Raw genomic sequence first — 10,171 nt, forward strand, 5'->3', positions numbered from 1 at the left:
ACAACAATGAGGTTGCATGAAACTCCAATACAAAATCCGGGGTTGGGAGTTCAGTAAATCCAATCGCAACTACAAAACCTATGCTTATAAATGCAAAGTTTGAAGCAAGAAAGGGCATCCTGACCAAAGGCATGTACAGAAGTAGGGTGTCTCAAATGCAAAATTCACGATCACGACAAGGACCACTGCCCCGTATTCGTGAACTATCTAGCAGGAGGGGAGCCGATGCCATTAAGGCTGGAGGTACAAGCAGGGCCAAGTGCAGCGCTCGCACTCTGGTGTGAGATTTGTCAGGTAGGATGAAAGCACGCTACAGACAACTATCACCTATTGCAGAAGTATACCTAGACTCCGCAGCAGCTGTATTGCAACTTATGTAGATCAGTGGGTCACAATGAGTGAACGTGTTGGAGCTATGAGCTAATGATGGAGAGGACCCCAGCCTATCAAATGCAGACTAAGGCGTGGGGTTTCGACCCAGCCATAGGGCCACACGGTGGATTCCAAGGGTGTGGGCGAGGAAGAGGAGGAATGGGGTTGGGACTAGGGCGCGGACAATTGATCTGTTATAATTGTGAAGGGCCGAGGCACTATGCTCGTGACTGTACTAACCCAATGAGAATATCTTGTCCATACTATGAGTAGTTTGACCATGAAATGATAGATTGTCCGACGCTGATTGCCCAAATGCATGAAAAGGGGGTATTATAGTCAACTCCAACCCAAAATATCCAAATGATGAGGTCTAAACCACACGAATAGGACCCCAGCATAAACATGGTACTGAGGAGCGATGCAACTACAGGGGGAGATGCGTGGGAACAGCCCGAGAAAATTGGGAAGGGTCATGATGGTCTTAGAAAGGAACCTGAGTTTGAGATGGAACAGGTGAAGGGGACATCTAAGGAAGCTTAGAAGAGCTTCACGGATGTCTCTACTCCAGGTAGTAGGGATCCAACTAAGCCAAGAATGTATCCCTCTATGCTTACTACCTTTCTAGAGACATGTATGAAGCTGCTACGTGACAATAAGGCAGTTAGAGGACCGCAAGAGCTGATCACTAGGTGCGTAGGATCAGGGGAGCTGCGCGTAGTCCAGAAATTGGGAAAACATGCTCTATGCACCGGGCGAGAGATGTGAATGACAGTGCAAATCGGCGAGTATGAGACGGATTAGCTCATCCTGGATTTAGGATTAGATGCGAATGTGTTGCCTAAGCAAACGTGGGAATGCATGGGCAAGCCCACACTACAGTGGTCTCCTATTCAACTACAAATGGCCAACCAGAAAATATCGTACCCATGGGAAGATTGCAAGGGGTGATAATGGACATTGAAGGCGGAAGTACACAGAAAGACTTTGAAGTAATAGAAATTGTTGATGACAGTAACCCATACCCTACATTGCTAGGAATAGATTGGGCCATGGACATGAATGGGGTCATCAATTTAAAAAGACAAAAGATGACATTTGATAAAAAGTCACTCCGTGTTGTAGTTCCGTTTGATCCAACTGAAGGAGCGTGCTACATCGAATCCATGCGCGACGAGGACAGTGACGAGGAACTAGACTTCATCTACCAGATAACAACGCAAGACTAGGATCAGGTGAATCCCACAGTAGACGATAGAATCTCATGGGAGCACAATAGTTCCTGCACATTGGATTCAGATGAGGAGATCGAACGATGGCAGAACTGATTGCATAAAGTCACAACACTCAACTGTAACATGATGATTAGATCACTGCGACACGTGACAACCAAGGTATGTCAACGGCCAGTGGACGACAACACAATAAATGAGGAGGACTTCGTCAACCCCTGCGAAACTTCAATCATAGAGTAGATGCAACATGGTGTGACGGAAGAAGCGCTATGCGCAACAATCACCCCAGTGTGGCATGCACATAGTAAGATAAGGTGGAACAAGCGTGAAGGTAGAAGGTGGTTGCGGGTATGGGTTGGAGGGCTTCCACGGTGAACGCAGTCAGGGCAGCCGCAATAAAGTAGTTTGGGCACCTATCTACATCGGAGGGCATAGTTGTATGTTGTACAACCATCGACCCAACTGAATCCACACATAACAGGGGTTCTCTGGGCCGATAAGACCATAAACAAAGCAAGGTGTGCGAAGAGCACTCTATCCATGGTCGGACGCGATGAAATCAGAGAAGCGAAGAGAATTTCCCCGACCACTGCCCTTGCAGTTTGACCTGAATAAGAAGACCTGGACAAGCGGATCTGGCCGTTGCAGGAAGCCATTCGGCGCGGTAACATGCAAATTCACAAATTAGAGGAAGTAGGGGCAAGGCTAAGGAGGAAAAGCGCAAAGTTGGACGAAAAAATTGACAAAATCAACTTAGGATTCACACAAACGGGCCGCGCAAATGTGCGAATAAGGGGACTAGACATGGTTGACCCTCCTAGGATACTAGAATGAGCCGTGACCCTACTATCATGGTTGCGATCGCACCCTACTACACAAGGGTACACGAAGGGTGCTCGCGGCCTGGGCTAGCAAGGAAGAGGAAGGCTCACACAAGGGGTGCGACCACCTGACTATATGTAGGAGGCCCAGTCCCAGCACTCCACGCAGTTGAAAGAGGGCGCGAGACTATAAAAAAAAAAAATCTACAAGAAGGTTGCACGATTCGGTCATGGCGCGCAGGGCCAGTGACAAGCATCGAACGCATCCGCGTAACAGGGACTGCACTCCTGCATGGGACGGATGGAGGGTGACCATTGCAGCTACTGTTCATGACAAGATGTCCCATTGAAGACAACTAGGAGTGGGCGGCAGGCCATTAAGACACAGGGCCGGATGGTTTTACCGCTAAAATCACATTAATATGCCACAAACGAGGAGCACGACCGAATTTAAAATTGAAAGGGTAAATAAAGCACAGGTGGCTTATTACCACACATCTGTTAGCTCCTTGCATAGTAAGTTGTACAAGATTCAAATAGAACGACATAGGATGAATGAGGCAGTCGTGAAAGGAAGCCCATGGTTTAAAGACCTACCGAAGGTAATATAGGAGTCCCTACTCAAGTTGATATCCAAAGCCAAGGACATTACAGCCGAAATCCCTAAATCACCCAGGACGTCGTGAACCAAGAAGAACCCACAGGCAGCAAGACCGGTCCAGATGTCTCCGCAAAATCCACGATTCGGAAAATTGTCGATGGAGGAAAAAGGCAAAATGGTTACTATTGAGAGCGATGAAGAGGACGAAGACCCTCCAACCTATGTAAAAGAAATAGAACTCGAAGAAGAAACGGAAGAAGATATCCAACTAGTAAAGTGACCCAAGTATGTTCCTCCAAGGAAAGGCAAGGCCAAGGTACCTAAAGATTTGGATGTCGTTGACAACATACACATCACCCCGTCTCTCCCTAAAGGGGTTACGTTTGAAGGAACGACAACCGGTCACATCTCTACTATGAAATTTGAAGACTGGGACCTTGTGGATACTGAGAAGTTTCCCCATTTGGAAACAAGAGAATTAATGGAGGGGGCTATTACGACCCTACAGCCCCAAGAATGGTTGCGAAAGGTAAAAGAGGCTGGGCTACTCTGCCTCCAGTCAATTCCACATTTTCATCAGCCCCCCATTACAATATTGGTCATCAAGCAACAGCTTTGCCTGGCACACGATGGGTACTTATGGATAGACAAACCTGTCCCCATCACGGTGGAGCTCATTCATAGGATCTCTCGGCTTCCCTGTGGAGGTAGGGACCCCGCAGAAATCGTTGATATGAGTGGCAATTTATCGATGATGGAAGCCCTGAAAAAGAAATACAAATTGGAGAAAAAACAGAGAGGGTATGCTATTGACAGTATTTCAGACAAAGGGGTCTGCATTGCTACCCAGTTGCTAGCGGGAAAAGTGATGTGGAAATGCCGAGGCAATGAGGTCCCAACAATAGTCGTCATGCTAGCTGAGCAATGGGCCGAAGGGGAACAATTTAATTGGGCACAGTTCCTCTATGACGAATTCCTGACCAACTACAGGGAGGCCCAAGAGGAGGGTAAGACCTTCCACTATGCGTGGTTGCTACTATCCATCCTTTTGGTTACAAGTGAATTACTCGAAGATAGTCAGTTTCCTTCTCTGGACCAGGATTGGCCAGAGGCTACAAAATACGTGTCGCTCTGGGTGATGAAGGATGCCCCAAGAATCCGGAAAGTCAAGATTTTCTAGATACTAATGGAAGCAATCATCCGACAGTGGATCAACTAGCAACCCCGTCTATCTACCGAGATCTATGACAGTGTGAATAACGTAGCCTATTTTAAGGCGGATATGCACCATGTATACCTCCGGGTGTGCAAGGATCCAAAATAGACATGGACCACACTTCCATTCATTGCCATTGACAAGGCTATTTTTGCAGTATTGGATACCTGGCCACCAGAGTGGCGCAGACCTGATGCGATAGGGCGCGATGAGACCACCATCCAAAAACAGAAGGTTGAGGCCAAGCACTTAGCATAACAAAAGCGGAACGAATAGCACGCTGCAAAAGTACGGGTGGCCTGAGAGGCAGCGCAAGCTTCTACATGGAAGGCACTAGCAGGAGGGCCTGTTACAAAAGAGGATGAAAGCAACCCGAATGTGACCACAGAGCCAGCCATGGATACAAGGACGGAAGGTATGGCGCCAACCACCACTGGTTCGCCCTTAAAACGACCACGGCTGATGGAACGGTCAAAGCCATGGAAGAAGACCAAGGCATCTAAGTTGGATGGGGAACTTGTCACATTAACCAAAGGTGACCTAGGTGACATTGGGGATACAGGTGAAGTCGCCCCGGAGGTGCTCAACGAGGCCATGACGGAGTAGCAAATTGTGTTGGGGGTGCTCCGCGCGCAGCTGCAGGAACTCGGAGCACGGGCCTCACAGTTGGGAACCATCACTACCCATGGAGCTACGAGTATGTTAGCGACTAAGCAACTGCTACAGGCCAAAATGGCTAATACTATCATATTACTAGCAGGAGAAATGATGGCAGAAAATGCGGCGGACAGAGCTGTGGTAGGCCGACTTATGGGGCTTGGCTTAAATTTGGCTGCCTTCCCACGCGAGAGCTTATACCAGCTCCAGGACAATGCAATGATGGAGCTCCACACTAGGGAAGGATGTGTGGTACAGGTACTTAGTGAGCAGCGAATTAACATAGAACAGTTGAGCCTCCAACGTGATGAAGCAGTAGCACAAAATCGACAGTTGGAGAAAATTGTGGAGGAAGCATGTTATCGTGCACCTGAGCTGGAGATTGCGGCAGATTTACCTATCGGCATACGAATCCACAAGTTGTCCAGTGGGTTCTGTGAAGCAAAGAAAGAAGCCGCGAGGATCCAGTTGGCCCTCAACTTGCAGCTAGCTGAACTGAAACTGAAATTATAGCCCTCTATACCACCAAAGGTCACAGAGCAGCAGAGAGGCATCATTCAATCCAAGCGAGAAACAATAGCATGGACCATGCAGGAGTGCGCCAGCCTGTTGGATCAGTCACTTATAATGCTCACTTCACTACAGGAAGACCCAACCTTATAGCACCTGGAAACAGAGGCAAGTGAACTACAACAAGCCTATGATAATGTCAGGGGGACCATGCAAACAGTTGCCATTACGCAGCACTTGGCCAATATGAGGGAGGCCCAGGCTCTTAAGATACAAGCTGACACCGCTCGGCAGAAGGAAGCAGTGATTAAAGAACGTATCCAACCTTGGCTTGATGAGGAATTCACGGTGTCCACCACCATTTAGCGAAAGATGGCACACATGTAGGCAATATATGAACCCAGACAAGCAATTGAAGATGATACTGATTCCTCAGTGGCTCGCGTAGAATAGGTACAACAGATGGCAGAATATTTTGTTGCAAGTGTAAGCGAAGCACAGAAGTTGTTGAATGACCTTCGCGCAAAGATTGCTGCACGAGCCGAGTGACTCGGGACGAGTCACGATGATTGTGTTGGGGGCTTGTTGGGTAGCGAAGGCCCTGCGTAATGGTTTTGGGGCTCAAATCCCACAAGTTTAGGTAAAAGTATGGTAAAGACTCCGCGAAGTGCACAGAGCACAAATTGTAATGAGTCAAGTCAAAGGGTTGTCCGCCCGAAAATAATGTAAGGAAATAAAAGGTGAGTTAGTCTGCCCATGGTCCACGGACCATGGAAATATATAAATAGAGCAAGGCTCTATGGTGAGAAGTCAGTTTTTGTTTTGGATCTTGAATGTTATGGGTTTAGGAAAGCAATAGTTGCTCTGCGTCTATAAGTCCGAGTCAAGGGTGTTGGTGGAAAGATAGAGGCTCTGTAGCTATGTGCGCAGAGGCCTGGTAGAGTCCGCAGCTGTGTGTGCGGACCCCTGCAGCTGAGTGCGTAGGGCGGATCTGGTTGTATTAATAGAAGATAAATAAAGATAAGAAGTTCTGAATATTGTGTGCTTTATTGGAATCTATCTGTTGCTTATGTTCTAAATTTATGCACTGTCTCTTTTTTGTTAATGATGATTGCGTGCATTGGGTTTTATTGTTAAATGTTTGCTTAAAGACTATAAGAAGAACAAAACTGTAACAAATTCATTAATAAGAAAGTGCATTTGTACGGATCTATGCGACAGTAGTACAAAGTGGCACAAGGCTGCAGAACGGTTCATGACCTCTCCAAACCACATCAAGACATCCCAAGGGTGCGGAAACCTGGTTCCAACACCCTCCCCTACTACCTCGGGTGAGACTTTAGTCCGCGCTCCGTGAACTGTTGCCGAAAGGGCCGGTAGTGCGGGATTTGTTTGGCTAATAACTCTTCCGAACCTGGGTCAGGCCCCAACAAGCCAAGAATCCCTAACTTATCTTTCATTGTGCAATTTTCTTTCAGGAAAGTAATATGATTTCTTTATCTTTTACCATGCAATTTTCTTTCAAGAAAGTAATATAATTTCTTTATCTTTTACCAAAGTTCACATGCATTCTATGAAAGCTAGTATGACTTCTTAAATCTTTTTGTTTGCAGGATTCACATGCATTCTCTTTTCAAGAATAACAACATCCGTGAAATATATTTTTTTAATAAAACAACATGTTTATTTGTTTTAATATTTTTGTTTGCAGGATTCACATGCATTCTCTTTTCAAGAGTAACAACATACTTGCAATATATTCTTTTTAGTAAAAAAACATGGTTTCTTTGTTTTTAATATGTAAATTTCTCATGCATGTTTTTAGAAAATTATTGCATAGAAGCCATGCAAAACCTTCCAATAAAATAATTAATTCTTTTACACAAAAAATCCCTGCAACTTTCAAGAGTCTAGAGCAATATTTCCAACTAATAAAATAACCTATCATTATTTGCAATAACCATGAAGTCCCATGTGCATACCTCATGTTCAGGAATACCTTTCATTGGAGCCACAACATTTCTCAACAAAGTTGTGATGATGAATTCCTACATACTCCACCTCATGAAATCTCTAGTTAATGAAGATGAAAGTAATTTTTCGAGTTTACTAATGAATTTAAATAAAGAACATGTAAAACTTTCTTTCTTCTTCTTCTTCTTCTTTTCTTTTTTGAATGAGTTATCATTTTCTTTATTTGATTCAAATTAGTTGTCAACTAAATCATAATGGTTCTTGTTTTCAACCATTTCATTAGACATAGTAAACATAATCTTTTCCATTGTGAATATCAATGTAAATGCAATTTATATAAGTGCATTTATAGAGATATTACATCATTGTAGAATGCTTCCCTAAGCACAATAAATGGATGTGATATGTGTATGTTTTTTATTATTTATCTTTCTAAAATTAATTTAAAATTATCTTATTTTACATGAATATCAAAATATTTTTTATTATAATTGACATAATTAAAAAAATGATATTTCTATATGTATATTCATAATTAAATAATTCAAAGTTAAATCAATATTTTAACTCATTTCCTTTTTAAAGAATATTTCATTTCGTTTTTCAAAAAATATTTTTAAATTGTAAATAAATATTAAAACAAAATTTTAATCATATTTTCTTTTTCAGATTTTAAACCCTAAATTTAAATAATCATGATAGATAATTAGTTTATGTAAACAAATTCAGTTTTGAGATTTTATTTATTAATTAAATCAATATTTTAACTCATTTCCTTTTTAAAGAATATTTCATTTCCTTTTTCAGAAAATATTTTTAAATGGTAAATAAATATTAAAACAAAATTTTAATCATGTTTTCTTTTTCAGATTGTAAACCCTAAATTTAAATAATCATGATAGATAATTTGTTTATGTAAATAAATTCAGCTTTGAGATTTTATTTTTTTAATAAATATTTTAACGTCGTAGAAACATTTCATAAATCCTTGACCGCAAATTATGATATAACAAATATTTTACCGCTGATATGGCAGTTTGTTTCTCTTTGGTCAAGCAACTAAACCTACCTGGTTTACGCTTTACATAAGGTGCCCGTCAAAGATACCTAGAAGCTTGCAAATATTGATATAACAAATACTTTACTGCTGATATAACAAAGTTTTCACCTAAAACCTTGCAAAAATTCAGCTATAGCCTTGGCAAACATGAAGTGGCTTTCAACCTAAAACCTTACAAACATTCATCTTTTGCCTTCCCAAACATCAAAATTGCAACCATAATTATCATAAGCCCGCAGGGCCTCTCAAAACAACTGGTCAACTAATATTTTTATTGATAAAATCTCTCTGCATATAAATTTTCAAGGATCAGTACTGGACAATGCGATGGAGATGGATCTGATAAAACAAGTAAGATGGGAAATCAGAGGAAAAGGACAAGTATGTGAAGGGATATCAGTTGAGTTCAACTGGATCTTATATATATTCTAATAATAACGCCACACTTCAAGTAAAGAGAGAAACAGTATTTTAAATGCATGATGAGAGGTAGTGACAGTGCAGCTAGAAGAGGTGGTGATGCTTTTTGCCCTCCGCTTCTTTTTCTTCTTTTTTGGAATCCTTCTTCTCGTGATGTTCGTGGAAGACATATCCCCCTGCTCCCACTGCAGCTGCTGCAGCTATCTCCTCCTCAATCTTGTGCCTGTGAGCGTTCTCTGGATCTTTCTTGGCTTTGTGTTTTTCATGCTGCTCATCATTACATATATTTTAATAATATTTGACAATTTCAGTAAAAGTGAATGATATTATTTCTAATAAATTTATGCTAATTACATATTTTAAAAATATTCTAAAAACTGATAAACAATAGCAAAATCAAAATCGACCATCTAAAAAATAAAAAAGTTACCAATGCAAAAGCTCCACCAGCTACAGTTCCCATTTCACCCAGATGCTCCATGTGCTTGTGATGCTTCTCTTCCTTTTTGGCCTTCTCGTACTCATCAACATTGCCAGCAGCATACACATCTGTGCTCTCAATCACCTGCTCACCCCCATCTTCCTTGTGGTGGTGGAACAGGTGGTGGTGTTTCTCCTCTGACATCTTACCCAAAGGCGAGACAATAATTCTTCTCAGGGTTGTTATAAAAAATGAATAGAAATGGCTTGATTGTGCAAATGAGATAGGTAGGCGCGGATTATATAACCGGCGCTGGATGCTGGATTATATAACCGGCGCTGGATGCTGAAGAAGCGTTAATAGCGCGTGCAAAGCGCGCCGACGCGGTACGCTAGGAGTGGCACCCCTCACACATCAACTCTCAAACCTTTCATCATCTCTTTTCTCCGCCGTGGGAGGAGAAGGGTAGGTTTGACAAAGTTGCCTTGGTTTTATATATATATATAATTTTTTTAATATTTTAATTTAATTGTTAGGTTGATAATAGAGATTTAATACAATAAAATATTTTTAATAATTTTATAGGAGATTAAGATTTATGTTTTTTAATTTTCAATTTAATTAAAAACAATATTATATTTATAAATATCATTGAAGTATTTTTATTGCTTAGTAATTTTTTAACCTAATATATATATTTAACTTGTATATTAATTTTTTATAATAATAATAATTTAAAATATATTATTGTTTACTTAATTTTTATGTTTATTATAAAATAAATATCTTGATACATATTATAAATTAATGTCTATTTCCACTCATCAACTATTTTATTAAAATAAAATTTATATATATATTGTTTTCATGATGATGTTCCATAT

General features: G+C 41.4%; 1 protein-coding gene across 1 annotated transcript; it reads right to left on the reverse strand.

Moving 5' to 3' along the window:
• Window positions 1-8,889: 8,889 nt before the first annotated feature.
• LOC149180171 (uncharacterized) lies at window positions 8,890-9,577 on the reverse strand. Its single transcript, XM_089418141.1, has 2 exons — window positions 9,297-9,577; window positions 8,890-9,133 (listed from the first exon to the last, which is right to left on the reverse strand). The coding sequence occupies exons 1-2, from the start codon at window positions 9,489-9,491 to the stop codon at window positions 8,951-8,953; spliced, it is 378 nt and encodes a 125-aa protein (XP_089274267.1). The 5' UTR covers window positions 9,492-9,577; the 3' UTR covers window positions 8,890-8,950.
• Window positions 9,578-10,171: the final 594 nt, after the last annotated feature.

The sequence above is a fragment of the Pinus tabuliformis genome, chromosome 3_2 (assembly GCF_031772625.1).
Source record: "Pinus tabuliformis cultivar Carrire ecotype Pingquan chromosome 3_2, CPIR1, whole genome shotgun sequence".
In the NCBI taxonomy this organism is placed as follows: domain Eukaryota; kingdom Viridiplantae; phylum Streptophyta; class Pinopsida; order Pinales; family Pinaceae; genus Pinus; species Pinus tabuliformis.